The sequence below is a fragment of the Urocampus carinirostris genome, chromosome 15 (assembly GCF_059441175.1).
Source record: "Urocampus carinirostris isolate Australia breed hairy pipefish chromosome 15, RoL_Ucar_1.0, whole genome shotgun sequence".
NCBI classification, from domain to species: domain Eukaryota; kingdom Metazoa; phylum Chordata; class Actinopteri; order Syngnathiformes; family Syngnathidae; genus Urocampus; species Urocampus carinirostris.
This window is the reverse complement of record NC_142363.1, coordinates 25,651,207-25,668,199: the sequence shown is the minus strand read 5'-3', so window position 1 is coordinate 25,668,199 and position 16,993 is coordinate 25,651,207. Positions and strand designations below refer to the sequence as shown.

The following is a 16,993-nucleotide window of genomic DNA, read 5'->3' as shown; positions in this document are numbered from 1 at the left end:
ACTTGTAGACTGGTATAAGTTGTAAGTGTATCATAAAGTAGTGCAATAAAAATAGAACAATGACATATAGTAACAGCACTGCGCAAAAGTAAGAATGAAGGATAAGATATAAATAAATATTTTTCTAAACATGCGTTGTTACATAATATGTGGGCATAGGACAAAACTGTGCTAACATTGACAAGACATTTAATATGGTTTTCAGGTGTTTTCTTTATTTAATTTAATATGTTATACAGTCAACAAAACAGCCTTAAACAAATACAGCATGTGACAAAAGTGAGTCCACCCCTCACATTTCTGCAAAGATTTCATGATAATGTTTAATAGAACATCACTGAAGAAAGATTGCTTTGACACAATGAAAATAAATCTGTCAACAAAGGCCATGGATACTATCTTCTGGTCAGGTGAGACAAAGATTACGGTAATTTATTTGGCCCGGATGGTGTGAAGAATGTGTGGCAGCAACCAGATGAGGAGTGCACACGTGTTTGTCTCGTGCCTAATGTCAAGCATAGTGTTGGGAATGTCATTTTGGGGCTGCATGAGTGAAACTGGAATTAGGGAGTAGCATTTCATTAAGGTAAACACAAACTCAAGTGTGTACCGTGTAAAACTGGAGCAGAGAATAATACCCTCTCTCCAGAGAAATGAGGCTTCGGGCAATGTTCCAGCCTGACAATGACTCTAAATACACCTCTATGATGACCAAGGCTTTTCTAAAGAGACTAAGGATAAAGGGGATCGACTGGCCAGGCATGTCTCCAGATCTCATTACAACAGAACATCTTTGGGGCATCCTCAAGTGGAATGTGGAGAAGCACAAGATCTCAAATATCCCCCAGCTCAGTCATGTTGTCATGGAGGAGTGGAAGAGCATTCCGGTGGCAATCTGGGAGGCCCTGGTGAAATCGATGGCCAGGAGGATCAAAGTGGTTCTGGCCACTCAAAATATTGAACTTCAGGGACTTATACTTCAGGGTGTACTCAAAATTTTACAAGGGGTTTAGCTACTAATGGCTATATTTTGAGTTTTTTGAGGGGAAACATTATTTTTACTGCTACATAAGCTTTAGATCGACTACCTTTCATTGTGTCAAAGATATGTCTCTTCGGTGTCGTTCAATTAAACACAATAATGATATCTCTGCAGAAACGTGAGAGGTGTACTCACTTTTGTGACATATTGTAGCTTAACATAAATAGCATTGCCAGCATGGCGTATGTGAGGATCATTTATTTACAAACGATAAACTAAATGAAAGTGTTGTCATGAGTTCTTTCTTATAAGTGAGGAAAAAAATAAACCAATAAATATAGATTTGTTTTCTACACGTTCTTTTAACAAGAATAAACTACCCTGGTTAAGATTGCATATATTAATATTGAGCAAAGCCACTTCTATTTGTGCAAAAATACATCATCCAACACTTAAAAAAAAAGGCTTTGGGAACTACTTCAAGATTCTTTAGCAGCTTGTAAATGTGTGTTTGTGCATACTAGTACAAACAGTTTTTTTCCGTGCCATTCTTAAGCGCCTAAAAGCGCTGTTACTGCAACGAATACCTTACAGCAGGGGTCACCAATGTTTTTTGAAGCTGAGAGTTACTTTTTTTTTTAATTGACTAGCACAAAAGCTACCAGTTTCATATGTATTTCTAAAATAAAACTATAGTATTTGTCATGACTACCGATGTCAATCACCTGTGCCCGCTCCTTTGGCGGCGATTGCCTCGGACTCTGATTGTCTCCCTGTCCCTATTTATACCCACTCCTATCTGTCCCCGTTTGTCAGTCCGTCTGCAAACCTCAGTTAACACTAGGTAAGCCATTTTTTTCGACCCTGACTTCCACCTGTTTTTGCTCCTGTCTGTCCCTCGGCTTCAACCCGTTTTGGATACTGACCACGTCTACTCTCCGTCCCAGCTTTCGACCTCTTTATGTCCTCGACCACGTCTACTCTCTTTTCCTGGCTTACGACTCGCTTACGACCCCGACCACGTTTTTGCTCTCCTGTCCCGGCTACTGACCCGTTTTCCGTTCCCGACACCGCCATCGCTCACCACGGAAGATCGACTTCAGTGTTAAGAGCGACCTGCTTTCCGCGTCCAGCAATTACCAAATCGTGGGTGTAACCCTTTCTCCTTCCAATAAGACTTGTGAAAAACGCAACGCCAGTGGGTCCTGTCTCCGTTCTGGTTTTGACAGTATCATGTTATTACCAGGTTGTAACAAATAGATCTGGGGTGATAATGTTTTTAGTCAACCACTACAAATTCTGCCTTGCAAACGAGCAGTGGGTGAATTATATTTGGAAATTATCATCTATGCCAGGGGTGGGCAAAGTACGGCCTGCATGCCACATATGGCCCATAAGGCTTTCTGAACAAAATTAAAAGAGTTGAAATAATAAAAAAGTAAGAACTGAAAAATGTCCTGTGCATCCCTTTGTGGTCTCCTCATCGCTAATAGATATTTTTTCATAAAACATAATGTCACTTTTAATATAAATATTTTCAATTGGGCATTTATAAGTATTTGCACTTGTTTTTATTATGTATTTATTCTATTTTCCAAGTTTATTGTGAAAATACTTGTGCAGAGTTTTTTACTACTTATTATCAAATTTAGTGCTTAGAATTTTAATTGCGTCAATTCCGAGCGTTTAGAAACCAATTTGATGAAAAAGTTTATTATTAAGCAAATATTGTCACGGTTGCCATGGTGCCCAATTGGCCCCGCCCATGTGGCGCCAGTTGCTGCTCATTGACTGATTGGCTTTCCGTCTTTTTAAGCTGAGTGCTCTCATTTTTCCTTTGTCAGCCCGTCCACGAACCTGGACGCAAGACGTGCGTTTTGACTCGCTCCTGTTTTCCTGCTTTTATTTCCAGTCCGGTAATTTTCCCGTTTATTTTTGTCCTGTTTAATATCAATTTCTAGATTCGTTCCCGTCTATTTTTGTCCTGTTTATTATTCTCTCCAGTTTTTGTTCCTGTCTTGTTTGTCCTCTTTATTTTCGATATCCTGTTTATGATCAATTCGGTCTGTCCGTCCTGTCTGGTATCGACCCCACCTGTCGGATATCTACTCGGGCAATTGGTATCGATTTCGTCAGCCTCTGGCTTCCTATCATTTCACGCCAGACTGCTGCCTAACGTGCATGACTCCCCATTTTCCATAATATAAAAGGCTTGTGTCATGCGTTTGGGTCCTGATCCTGTTCTGGTTCTTGGCAAATATAAAATGTATATTTAAGAATCTGCTTGTATATATTCATTCATATATATTACCAAAATATGATGGTTTTCTTTAGATCGGGACTCTGTTTTGTCAGACAAAAAAAAAAAATCCTACTACTGTAATATTTTTTTTACCCTCACAGTCCGGCGGCTCTGCCAAATATTGTAATTTTGGGTAGCCCAAGACTCAAAATGTTTGCCTACTCCCGTGGTTTGTATTTCCAAAATAACAACTGTTATTACTATGTTGTTACCATGTTACGATTATGCTATTACCATGTTGTAATGTTCTGATGTTGCGCAAAAACAGGCTCAGTCAACCACTAAACATCTGCTTCGTATAAGGGCAATATTTTTTAAATTAAAAAACAAAAAATGGAATAGTTGATCATGTATTTAAAGACACTGATCAAAACTTTCTCATGCCAGTTAGAAATCAAATTTCCGAGAATCTCACAATGACCCATCACTGGTGAGGTATTTTCAAAACCAGTTCACGTTTTCTCGGGGGCTACCTGGTGCTCGTGTGCACCACTTTGGTGACCCCTGCTTTAATGGTGTTGTGATTGTGACTATACGGGACAAAACATTCACAAATGGGATGTGAAGACCTAGGAAAAAGACAGTTATTTGATGGGTTGTGTTGTGCTGAATTGATCCTTAAAGGATTTCTTTCTTTGAAGAGGATGGCAGTGTCTCCACGGAAGTTGAAGATCAGATAACTTCTGAAGAAAAAAAAGACAAGAACAAATAAGAGGAAACAAGGTAAGGTCATAAGAAGTTGTCATCAGATAGGAGATAAAACTTGGTTTTGAAAATGATTGATAAAAATCGTAATTTTATGGAGTAGCTGAAAAAAAAACAACAACTATTCGACCCTTGCCTTTGAACCTCACGTGTTCTCACCTGCTCGTTGGTGTGTTTGGATGTCCTCCAGACCCGTGAGATTCCGGAGAGACCTGCGCTCTTTGAAGGCCACCACAGGCACCGAGTCATCTTTGACGTCATTGTTGCCCATTACCGATTGCGACGTCTTCGAATCCGCCAGCGGCTCGACAGAATCCCGTATAGCAGAAACATTGTTGTCCTTTGGTAAGATGCTCACCGTCCCTGATTTCTGTGGGCACAAGTAAAAAGAGCAAAACTCTGCTGAGACAAAGAAGTGCAATGTTTGTGTGGATCACAAGACCCCTCACCGTATCTGGAGAAACTGTTCTTCTGGTCCTCCGCATGATCTCCTCCAGTCGCTGTAGGGGCCGAAGAGTTTGAAGTGTCATACATTTGGAGTAATGTTAAATCTTTTCTGTCAAGATGCATATATGATTTGTCAGGTTGAGGTACAAAAGGACGGGAAATCTTAACTGCTTTGGGGTAAGACACGTGTAATACACTTGCATCAATGTTTCACTATCGCAGCTACTACTATTACGACAACAGTAATAATAAAAACAAATCGCTTGTTTTGCTTCCTCCTACATTCCAAATATATGTTTTTTTTGTTGAGTTGATTGCACCAAATTTACCATGAATTGTGGATTAAATTTGAATGGTTCACTGTCCGTCAACGGGCCGGTGAATTAGAGAGGGTTTAACCAGCCATTGGCAAGAATAATCTGAGGTATGCTATTGTTCATAAATTAAAAACTGTGATGATTACTGATGCGAGGCACCTGAGCTTGCTCCTTTGGCGCCAACTACCTCGGACGCTGATTGGCTCCCTGTCACTTTTTAAACCCCCGTCTTTCTGTCACCGGTTGTCAGTCCGTCTGCGAACCTCATCTTACGCTAGGCAAGCCTTTCGACCCTGACTCTCTCCTGTTCTGATTCCTGTCTATTTCCCGGCTCCGACCCTTTTTCTGATCTTGACCACGATTTTTGCTCCCCCGTCCCGGATACTGACCTGTTTTTTCCGCTCTCGACACCGCCACCGCTCGCCAAGGAAATACCACTTCCGCGTCTGAGCAACCTGCTCCCCGCAATCTACGGATCGTGTGTACTATCCTTTTCCCTTTTCCCAATAAAACTAAGAGAAACGCACGCAAGTGGGTCCTGTCTCCGTTCTGGTCTTGACAAAAAACAATACATTTGAAAAAATGTTGATGAATAAAAATTAAAAATCATCAGCTTTAATATTATTTAAAATACTTTTTTTTATCATTTATTATATTGTAGCATTTTGTTCAATCATTTTTATATGGCATTATCCTTGTATTATTTTTGTATTTGTTTTTAATCTATTTTTGAAATTGAATTTTAAGTGTTTTCGTCCTTTTTTTCCTTTACATTTGCTTTATTTGGTTATTTCTTCTCTCTTTTTTTTAAATCAGATTTTGTTTTCATTTTTTATTTTTAGTTTGTTTTCTATTTACATTACATTTAATTATGTATTTTGTCTGTATCATTTTTTATTTTAATTCAAATATTATTGGCACTTTTTTGTTTTACTTTTCGTATTTTATTTTATTATTTTTATTCATTTTGCTTGTATTCTTAATAACTACATTTTTATATTTGTATTTGATTTGATTCATTTTTTGATTTACATTATTTGTACTTTTAGTAGTTGTTTTTGGTTCGTACGAATCTGGCTTTAGACCTAATTTATTCGTATTAGTTATTATTATTTTTCATTTATTTATTCTAAAAATTGAGTTGTTTTTTTCCTTATTAGTTGTGCATACGAATTTTTGGATTGTTTCTTCTTTTAATTGATTTCATTTTTCAATTTTTATCATTTTATTTATCAATGTACTTAGTTTTCAAAGGCAGTTTGTGATTATTATAGCGTACTGTATATACAAATACAGTACTTGTAACACAAAACTGATCAATCATTACTAAAAAGTCCTAATTTTGTATCAGCACTAAATAGTTTGATGTCATTAATATGTACTATATGTCGTTTATTATAACCAAATCAAGTGTCCCATTAGGATCAGTATTTTTATTCCCTGATTAGTTGAAACGAATTCAAATATAAGACAAAGTTATCCAGATCTGCACCAAAATTAATAAATTGTTCATTATTCCTTTGCTGACGTCTTCTAAAAATTCCTGTTGAGTTTAATTTATTTGTGTCTGGAAAATGCCATTGGAATGAAAAAGAATGGATTTCACCTTTTTCCGGACTTGGCGTTCCGCTTCCTCTTTCTGTGCAACCATTTGACGCTCCTTCTGCAACAGGGCTGCTTTTTCTTGCTCCCTGGCTTGTTCCTCCTCCCTCTGAAAGTGTCAATAGTTTTCTTTGACTCAGGTTAAAATTAAACAAGTTTCAAATCTACCGTGAAAAATAATCTAGTATTAATACTTAAATGTCCTCTTCATCTTTTAGCATTTTGATTTAATCCTGGTGCAGGGTTAGGTTTACATAAGCTGATCTTCAAATACAATTACATTACCTGTTTTTGTAGAAGAGCTGCTTCCATCATGGCCTGAGCTCTTTCCTCTTCCGCCCTTCTGTGTTCTTCTTCCTCTCGTTTTTGCTTTTCCTCGAGCAGACGCTTGGCCTCGGCCTGCTGGCGGGCTCGCTCCTCTGCCCTCCGGCGCTCCAATTCCTCGCGACTTTTCCTGGACGTTCAGGAGACAAATCAACAAAGTCTTGGCTGCAGTTGAAGATTAGCAATTCACCATACCTTTCAGCTTCAGCCGCAGCTGAGCGTTCCTGTTCTTCCATCTCTTTCAGGAGCCGAGCCCCTCGCCTCTTCTCGGCCATTAAGCGTGAGGCCTCTTCTGGGTCTAAAGTTCCACTCGAGGGTCTCAGTGTGGCTTCGGGTGGAGGGTCAGGCATCAGGGAGGGACCTGGGAAGGAAAATGAACTCTGTTGTCATCATTACATTAGTGTTAGAGCAATCACGTGCATCATAGAAATATTAAGTTAAAAATATGTTAAATGGTTATATTTATTCAGATTTTAAGTTCTCTCTCATTTACCTTTACCATTTTGGGATTTCCTTTTTCCAAATTGCTGAATTTTCACATTACATTATATTTATTAAAACAGTTACTATGCAACATATTATTTTTCTGAGCGTCTGCTGATGCAGTGTAAGGCACGCAGTTCTCCTGCCACACAGCAGAGGGGCGATAGTGAAACCAAGGACTCAAATATGGTGCAAACAATAGAATTAGTGATACTATGAGCAAGCTAACAACAAGTCAAGCTGTCCAGTAATTCATTACTCATTGCATGACCTTGTTTTCATAATTGAGGATTACCTATCAATTGATGCTTTTATTCAAAGTCAAGTCACATTTATTTGTATAGCCCTTAATCACAAAAATGTCTCAAAGGACTGCACAGGATTACAATTACACCATTGCCTGATCTTAAACCAACATGCATTGGGTAACAGTACACAAACATAGTAAACATCGAAAGGAGCAGTTTTTTTGAGTTAAAGCTGAACAATAAAATATTTTTTTTCTACTCTACAGTATATATATTGCTTTCTCGTTTGCCTCTTAAATGATGAATATGATTTAATTCATTTGTAAATCTGACTGTGCCTTACTGCATGTTTTTTGCCACACAGGGAGCCTGGTAGCTAAAATTGGTCCCAGGACTTTTGACCTGAAAGGCAGACCAGTTTTCCAGTCACCACTGTGTCGCCAAGAGATCTGAGTCGTCCAACATGGGACTCAAACCCACGACCCTGAGATTTAGAGTCTCATGCTCTACTGACTGAGCTAGCCGGGCCATACTAATCCTCGACAAACCTAGTAAGTCGTCTCAGTCCTCACACTGGCAGGATCATGAAGTCAATGAATAAGATGTAGGTTCATCTATTTGTAAATCGCACTGTTGCTCAGTAAACACCAACTTTACCGCACGTCACTGCGTTTCAGGAATTTTCTCAATTTTATTTTTATCCTGAAATACCTTGAATCAGGGGACAGACCATAAATTTTAAATTGAAAACTTTCCATTAATTAAAACCAACCAAGAACTGGTGGCCTCAAATTATCTCAGAAATAATGTGAAACTCAAGACATACCTGAAATCTGAGCTTAAATGCTTCACTTCTATCCTAATACCTAACTCAGTTGTTGAATGAATCCGCCATCGAACAACTTAACCTTCAAACAAAAGTTCTTAAAAAATGTGACTTTGCTTTCAATCAAAATTCAGCTTCCGAATGGCTGACTTCAAGCCAAAGGCCCGTCTGAACAGCTGAGCACGGCCGAGTCAAGCCAAAGCGCATGCCTCACAGGTCTCGACTCTTTCGATTGGCGTTCTTTCTCATTCAGCATCCATCCTGAATGGACCTAGGCCAGAGCTCTAAGAAAATTTTTGTACTCTGCGCTTTTTTCTTTTTTAAACTTTCATTACATTTCAAGAAACCAACTGAGAAAGGGAAGGTGACAAGGAAGAAAGCATTTGCTACTTTTAAATTATAAAAACAGATCATAAGTTAACTCGAGAGTGGTGCTCGTGTCATTGATGTCACTAACCAATACTGCTTACCTAAGTCTATTTTTTCGGGTTTTATCAAGAACAAAGAAGTGATTGTATGGAGGTATAATTATTTCTAATAAATGTATACATCATAGTCATATACAGCTACATGTTTAGGATTAAACTGCTGGTTGAATATATGTTTTAGTGAATAAAGTAGTACGGGCCAGATTAATGGATTTACCGTGAGTTCTTATGGAGCTATAAATTCGAGCTTGATTAAATCAGATTTCAACAGCCAACCTGGAATGGATTCAGTTCAAAAGCTGACAAACCACTGAGTAACAAACTAAACCAAACCAAACTTAAGTCCTAGATCCACGAGGCTGTTGGCAGGGTCCAACCTTTGGAGTTAATCAGGGGATTAACTAACTTGATTTACCAAAGACAAGTACGATCACAATCTTATTTCATCGACTCAAAGTGTTGTTGGAACTCACTGCCATCCCCCTCAGTTCTTGTCTCATCTTCCGATTCAAAACTTGGAATGTCACGCAATTCCTCTGTTTCGTCTCCGGCACAGGCCCTGGCAGGCCGAGAGTTGCCTGGCAACATGGCAGACTCGCAAATCGGAACGTCCTCTTCTGGAACGGACTCCAGGTCCAGTTGAAGAGGGATGGAGTGCCTCCGGCTTGATTTTCTCTGGGACCTTCCAAGAGAGAAGAAAGCGATGTCTTACAAATACACTATGTTATATAAGCACGGACTTTAGTGGTTACCTACCGTTCTGGAGATCGTGATGATGCTGTTTGGCTTGTTTTAGTTAAGGCGTTGTGGTTTGGAGGAGAGCGAGCATGTTGACCCATGTTTCGAGTCTTCTTGTTAGCGTTGTGTGGTGGAGTTTCTTTGGGCTGAAGCAAACATATAAATATATGTTAGCGTATTGTATTGGAACCACACATAATATTTATTAAGAACTTGGATCCGTTGGCCGTTCACAGGATCACTATTTGTGATAACTACTTTATATCAAAGTGTCACCTTACACTGCTGGAGCTTCTGCTTTTGACGTGGCTCGGACTCAGGTATGGTGGTGGCTTCTGGCTTTGTGGTCTTAGGTTCTGTGTTCTCTGTATCTGTGATATCTGAATCTGCGGTTTCTGGTTCTGGGGTCTTTGCACTTGGGGTTTCTGGACCTGGAGATTCTTTTCCAGTGGTCTGCGGTTCTGGTGTCTCTGCATTTGGGGTCTCTGGATCTGGAGTTTCTGCTCCTGTGGTCTTAGGTTCTGAAGTCTCTGGATCTGTGGTCTTTGATTTGTGGTTCTTTGAATTTGCGGCTTCTGCTGTTGGACCCTAAGGTTTTGAGGCCTCTGGACTTGAGATCGGCGGTCCTGGGGCTTCTGTGGGGTGATCTTCGGGCTGCTACTGGTCGTAGAGTAAAACGAAACTGCGCGGCGACAAATATGAACAACTGAGCCGGCGTTTATTGCCATTATGATTGGGAAAGTGCATGGATTGTTAGAATGAGAAAGAGTGGACAGAGTGGAAATGTGTGTGAGGAAAGCAGAAGAAAAAAAGCATTAGTCATCAAAAAGGCACAAGGTCTTTCCTTTGTTTTGTAACAATACGTTCCCATGATGCCTTGCATGCAGCTGGGTCAGTACCTTCTTCTCCTGACTGGCCAACAGCGTTCTTGCTCCGAGCCAGATAGGAATTTGTGGGGGTTAGCAGGCGACTCACCAGGTTCTTCTCCCAGGGGCTGACCACTATGTGACGTGGAGCTAATGTGTGAATGGAGCGGCGTTAAATTTAAGATTAGACGTGCCAGGAAAAGTTATTCCTCTTGAGAATAGGAAGTTAAAAAAACACAAAGAATTACACACACACAAACATACAGTGTTAGATTCTCGGGTTACCGTTTTTGTTAGGTTTCTTGACTTCCAGCTTCTGACTGAAGTTTTGTTGAGCTCTTTGGCTCTTTTCCTGGGTCCGGCGCACAGCAGATTCATTTCGCTCCTTATAGGTGGAAACACATGGTCAATTATGTATATTCCGAACTAGATGTCAATTTTAGCATTAAAATAGAGGTTTATTTAGAATGGAGTGCCTAATTTGAAGCATGATATCAGCGATTCAAGCTTAAATTTATTCTAAACCCTTACCAAAATATGGTACCTGATTGTAAACCTTAACGTCAAGCAGGCCCAGATAAACAATGCTAATTAGGAGTCTACACGAGGGGATCCTTCTGACATACACAGATAGAAACTTTGTCTTCTCTCTCTCAAAAGGTGCCCTTTTGAAAAAAACTCATTGAATATTTTAGATATTTAACGTATAACCCAGTTTATTGACAGCGTCTTAAGAAAAAAGTACACCATTAACCCTTTTGCTCCTTTTTTTAAATCAACGAAAGACATGAAGAAGCTGAAATTTCAATAGACATGACAGAAACCTCAAATTTATTGTATCATAGAATCCCTTTTTATAATACAATGGTACCTTGCCAGTCGAACGACTATAACGTACATGCGAAAAAATCAAATTCAAGTAATTTTTGCTGTTTTGTCACAACGATGAATCAAAACTTAAACCCCAAAACATAGACAAATGCTTGGCCCAGTGAAGCGTCCATCTTGGCTACTTTAGCACAAATACATAGCATTATTTCGAAAGAGATTGTCAGTCCAACAACAAACGTTGGGAATTTATTTTGATTTAGTGTGGTTTTTTGCCTTTTGTGGCCAACAGTAATTTGGTCCTTGGAAAACATAGTGATAAGGAGGAAGGAAAAGAGGAAAACAATGACCGAAGTAAAGATGGAAATCTTTCTGAAATACGAGTATGGTGTACAAGTGTCTTCCATTGAACCGTTGCTCAAAAGGTAAAATTAATGGATTAAATAGTTAATATTGTTATGTTTATTATGTTTTATCTTTATTATGTATATACTGTATTCAAATAATTAGTGTTTTGCAGGTACAGATCTAATTAATATTGTTGAATGCATCGGAACACATAAAAATAAATGCCATAATTTCTGTTGGGAGGGGAAAAAGGTTCTGCACTGGAAGAAATCGGAGGTGGAATTCCAATCTCGAACAGATTATGGTCAAGTATTGAGGTATCACTGTATTCATAATTTTTTGATTATAGATAGATAGATAGATAGATACTTTATTCATCCCCTAAGGGAAATTCACATTTCCAGCAGCATCCCTGAGCTGAGAACAATACAATAATAAAGCCAAAAGAATACAATATACAAATACCCAGTGTGACGTGCAAATGCCCACTTTAGCATGTTATATAGAGTAACTAAATAGTGCTACACAGAACACATAATGCAGTAAGATTCGGTAATATCCAATGTAGGTGGTGTGGTTTAATGTGGGCCTTTACTCTGCCAGGTGGAGTTAAAGAGCCTCATGGCATGAGGAAGAAAAGATCTCTTCAGTCTGTCCGTAGTACAAGACAGTGACAGCAGTCTGTCACTGAAACTACTCTTCTGTCCGGAGATAATGCTGTGAAGCGGATGCGATGGATTGTCCATGATTGACCTCAGCTTTTTCAGTGCCTGTCTCTCAGCTACTGTTGTTAGGCTGTCCAGCTCTTTGCCCACAACAGAGCTCGCTTTCCTAGCCAGTTTATTGAGACGAGAGGCATCCTTCTTCTTGACGCTGCCTCCCCAACACGCTGCCGCATAGAAGAGGGCGCTTGCCACTACTGTCTCATAGAATATTTTCAGGAGCTTTTTGCAGATGTTGAAGGAGGCCAGCCTTCTGAGGAAGTAAAGTCGGCTTTGCCCTTTCCTACATAGAGCTTCTGTGTTGGCAGTCCAGTCCAGTTTGTTGTCCAGCTGCACACCCAGGTATTTGTAGGTCTGGACAAATTCTACACATTCTCCCTTGATGGTTACAGGAACCGGGTGAGTTCTGGTTCTCCTGAAAAATAGCCTCCGGGTGTTGTGTCTGAAGTTTTGCCACCGCGGAGTGGATGACGTCACACGCTACTTCCGCATCAGCGCGCGGTGGGATGTAAACAATGACAGCAATGGCGTGTCCGAACTCTCTGGGCATGTAATAGGGACGGAGACTTACAGCCAAAAGTTCGACATCACGGCAGCAGATAGAAATCTTGGTTTTTACATGCCCGGGGTTACACCACCTCGTGTTCACGTAGATAGCCAGTCCCCCTCCTTTGCGCTTCCCACTGACTTTTGTCCCTCTGTCAGCCCGAACAGCGCAGAAGCCGTTTAGCGCGATGTTAGCGTCCGTGATGCTAGGCGTGAGCCACGTTTCCGTAAAGCAAAGCAAGCTGCACTCCCTGTATGCTTTGATGTCTTTCACAAGCACAGCCAGTTCGTCGATCTTATTCGGTAGGGAGTTGACATTCCCCATGATTATGGACGGTACCGTGGGCTTATATCGCCACTTCGCCGCTAGCCGCTTAGCCTTTACTTTAGCACCGGCTCTGCAACCCCGGTAGGGACGCCTCACCCAACCTTAGCTTTAAGATTTTTAAAAATACCTTTCAATTTCTCAAATGTGTGTTTCACTGAACTTGTGTTCAGGGTAAAAAATATCTCTTAGATACTTGAATTTACTTAACTTGCTTGAAATCTAGTATTGTCTTGACCTGCAAATCTTTGCCATGATTATTTAAGAATCAATTTCTTTTTTTAAACAAAATCTCACTTTCTCCTGCTTGAGACGCTGTTGTCGCTTCTCCTCCACAGCAGCACGTCTGAGGTCTTCCTTGAGTTTTTGCTCTTGGAGTTTTTTCTGGCGCTCTTGTAGCTGCTGCTCATAGTGGAGCTTGGCCCGTTGTTCACGCTCAAATCTACTGTGCACTCGTGAGGCTTCATTTGGGAAACACAAATGTGGAAATGGACTCACTCATGCGTCTAATGTACGATAAGGACGTACTGTATTTTAAATAACTTGCTACTTAGCATACCAAGTAGCTTCTGTTGTTCCTCTCTTCTTTCCCGGGCAGCCTTGAGCCTCTCGTCTACATTTGTTCCAATAGCCACTACAATGAAAGACACAAATACGTTATTGTTTAAAACAATACATCAATGTTGTTGAGAAAGAAAAAAGGCTATATTTTATTCACTTCCATTTGTTGAATCACACTAAAAAAAAAAAATTGTAGCCTTAATTCACTGTATAATTGAACTTATTTTACTTGTCAAATATAAAAATAATCCTTCAAATTTGAAAAATTGTGTAATAAGCTGGAAATTTGTGTTCATTTGGAGATAATAATGCTTAAAATGACAAGAAATTTTCTACCATCTGTCATGTGGGATAATGATGCTAACTTCAATGATTATATTCAGATTCAGATTCAGATTCAGATCTACTTTATTGTCATTCTAGTACACGTGTATACAGAACGAAATGTCGATGCATCTGACCCCCACAGTTTCCTTGAATGTACAGATATAAATAAAGTTGTATTGTAATTGGCTACGTATAGTATTTTACCATAGTGCCGATAGTGCAAGAAGAGTAGCTAACCAGATGTGCAAAATGGGCAGCCAGGTTAACAAGTCAGGTACACAGTAACATTAACACTGTAACAATAACGCTGTAATTACCATAGTGCAGAGAGCAATGTGCAATGAGTGGCAAGCTATAAAAACTGCCAGTAGTGCAAAAAGACAGATTATCAGCCGTTTAGATTTAAGTTAACTATATGTTAGATTGACCATTTAACAGTCTAATGGCCAGGGGGACTATATCTTGTTTACAGAAAACATTTTGAAATTATACACCAAAATAGTAAAACAATAGTTAAAATTGCAAAGTTTTTCTGCCAATGGGGTAAACATTCTTTTTTGCAGGGCAAGGATAACTCCCTAAAATCGGAAAATATCAGTAAAATAATGGATCAGAATAACCTTTTGAACTAAAATTTTGTTGTCCAACTCACACTATTATAAGACACGAATAGCCTGCGGACTGCTTCTAAAAACAGCTCACCAATGATGGGTCATTGTGAAATTCTAGGAAATGAGATTTCTAACTTGCATGACAAATCATTAACATGATCAGTGTCTTTAATTGCATGAATTTTTCCAAATATGCCTTTAATTTATATATGTAAATAACTCTGAGCTTGACTGAGCTTATTCTAACCTCAATTCCAACAACCAGGTGATAACATGTAATAAAAACATAGTAACAACATGGTGATAACACGACATGCACATTAAACTAGTAGCCATTTGCGCTAATGATTAACAAAAAATAGCTTTCTGATTCCAAAATGTTGGTTATTTCAACATGTTCCCAACTGTTTGCAAAAATCTGAGCTAATCTGAGCTATAACCTTTATTGTACATCAAATAACTCTTTTATAAGTCGACCTTTTCACCAAATCAAGTGTCTAAACCTAAGTAAGATAACTAACCCAGACATAAACACAAGTTTCTAAAAAACAAACAAACGAAAAAACACATCGATTGCAAACAAAACTCAGACACTAAATAAAGTGATCAAACCACCAATCCAAATCCAGATTCAATTATTGAATCTTCCCAAAAGATTGGAATATAATATAACTGAAAAGAATACAATTGTCTTTATTGTCATTAATATCAATGTGGTGAAACATTGTATGCAAGAGATTAGATATGACACTCCAGGGTAAACATGAAATTTATACCTTAAAGAGAAAAATAAGACAAATGATTGTCAGAATAAATAGGCAAACAATATTTACAGTGTAATCCTTAGAGACTGGCCCGAGTTATAATAATAGTGCAATGAAAGAATATTGCATACTAGGAGGGAATACTGTATCTGACAAGAATAAATTACATCAAATCACCTGACTGCCTCACGTGAGGTGGTTTAGCACCCGTGTTGTTGTGTACTGTACTTTCATGTCATCCTATGAAGAGTAACTCTCGTGGAAGATCACACATCCATGTACAATTATCAGTCAAGCATCAGGATGTTCCTAATGTTGGATTATTTCTTATGTCGCATAAACCTGAATTGTCGCCTATGAGTGCGGAATGTCTTGCAATTGCGATATGATTTCATCATCTCCGGTTATGCAAGGCTGTTTGGACTCACCTTCTCGTGTGGTTCTCCTTACCGGACCCTGCCAAGCAGAGGTGATGCTCCTCTGCATTGGCATTCTGGCAATGGAACCTTGCATACCGACGCAGGCTCCAGATCCGTCTTCCTCCCCTTTTTCCTTCTCCTCCTCTCGATTCTCTACTCGAAAAAGCCTGGGGGCCCATTGCTGCCCCGCCGCGTCAGCTGCTCGGCCATCATCGGACCGAACAGAGCTTTTCTTCTTCCACTCAGGAGTTACACTCCTATAAAAAGGCCGTCCTCCTCCCTGGTGTGCTGCTCTGCTTTACTTTCAATCTGAGAGTAGGAAGGGGGGGGGGAGAAAAAAAGGCTGTGTCACTTTAATAACTGATAAGGGTGGAAGTGGCCACAAGGAAGCTTTCCCATTGTCGTCACAGCCGTTACCATGGCAACAGAGACGGGATGACGTTGGCTGCTCAGCTGATGAGGCAAAAAAGATGGAATTGTTTTTTATTTGTTGTTTTATAGGGGAGTTTAAATAGTCGATTCAAAAATGAGTATTTAAAATTCTTTACAACCTACATGTTTGAAAAAAGCCAGTAAATATTTTATTTCGTGTTAAAGACTGCCTCTGTGTCCATTCTCTTCCTTTCAGCTTATGCCCATAGACAATCCACCTGCCCAACACCCACACAGATTTGCCCAAATCCATCCATTCACCTAAGGTCAATATAACCTGACACCGTACACGGAATAAGTGGATCCCAAATATGAGAGCTGTGGATTCAAAGGGACTAGTATATACTTTGACCACTAGATGTCGCTGTATTGTCTAGTGCAACTGAAACGAGTGCAAGGAAGCACAGGTAACCTCTTTTTGTTGAGTGTCTACTAAAATTTAGACTTATCAATACATTGATCAAAATCCCTTCACAATTCAGTGTTATAGAAGTCCCTAAAAAGTAATATAATATCACTTCAAAATGGGTGGGTGAGAAGCTTTTGATGACAGCGGTCTTCAGTGCTGAGCGCCACTGAACTAACAGTACTATACAGTAATTAAGAGCACAATCCCTCAACAGTGTGGCGACTTATTCGGAAACAGCTCAATTTAGCCGAATGTTAAAAAAGCAACATGAGCATATGATCATTACATTGAAATAATATACTAAGATGCCTATCCATTGTGCTTGTGTAAGTGAAAATAATGATACTATAATTTTTCTTCATTGGCTGTCAGCGACTAATTGTGAGCGTAACGTGTGAATAATTGACTGCTGTTTCATTGGACACCAGCAACT

General features: G+C 39.4%; 1 protein-coding gene across 3 annotated transcripts; it reads right to left on the bottom strand.

Moving 5' to 3' along the window:
- Window positions 1-194: 194 nt before the first annotated feature.
- Window positions 195-16,117, bottom strand: LOC148351969 (uncharacterized). 3 transcript variants are annotated; one of them, XM_088353701.1, is made up of 14 exons: window positions 15,729-16,114; window positions 13,597-13,671; window positions 13,335-13,498; window positions 10,554-10,653; window positions 10,302-10,418; window positions 9,684-10,108; window positions 9,421-9,548; window positions 9,138-9,346; window positions 6,875-7,040; window positions 6,641-6,809; window positions 6,360-6,464; window positions 4,439-4,489; window positions 4,149-4,359; window positions 195-3,967 (listed from the first exon to the last, which is right to left on the bottom strand). In XM_088353701.1, exons 1-14 carry the CDS (start codon window positions 15,811-15,813, stop codon window positions 3,957-3,959), a joined length of 2,016 nt encoding a protein of 671 aa, XP_088209827.1. In that variant the 5' UTR covers window positions 15,814-16,114; the 3' UTR covers window positions 195-3,956. The 3 variants fall into 3 exon arrangements, with proteins under 3 accessions (XP_088209827.1, XP_088209828.1, XP_088209826.1); XM_088353702.1 differs by lacking the exon at window positions 195-3,967 and having other exon boundaries at window positions 4,135-4,359; window positions 9,684-10,084; window positions 15,729-16,117; XM_088353700.1 differs by lacking the exon at window positions 195-3,967 and having other exon boundaries at window positions 4,135-4,359; window positions 15,729-16,116.
- Between the last annotated feature and the right edge of the window lie 876 nt (window positions 16,118-16,993).

What these genes read in the sequence shown, in the direction of transcription:
- LOC148351969 (XM_088353700.1), bottom strand. Translation starts at nt 15,813, where the DNA reads ATGCAAGGTTCCATTGCCAGAATGCCAATGCAGAGGAGCATCACCTCT. An exon ending in AGCGTCTCAAGCAGGAGAAA is followed by an intron (nt 10,654 to 13,334) that starts GTGAGATTTTGT and finishes TCCACCTATAAG; the next exon opens with GAGCGAAATGAATCTGCTGT. An exon ending in GAACAGTTTCTCCAGATACG is followed by an intron (nt 4,360 to 4,438) that starts GTGAGGGGTCTT and finishes TTGTGCCCACAG; the next exon opens with AAATCAGGGACGGTGAGCAT.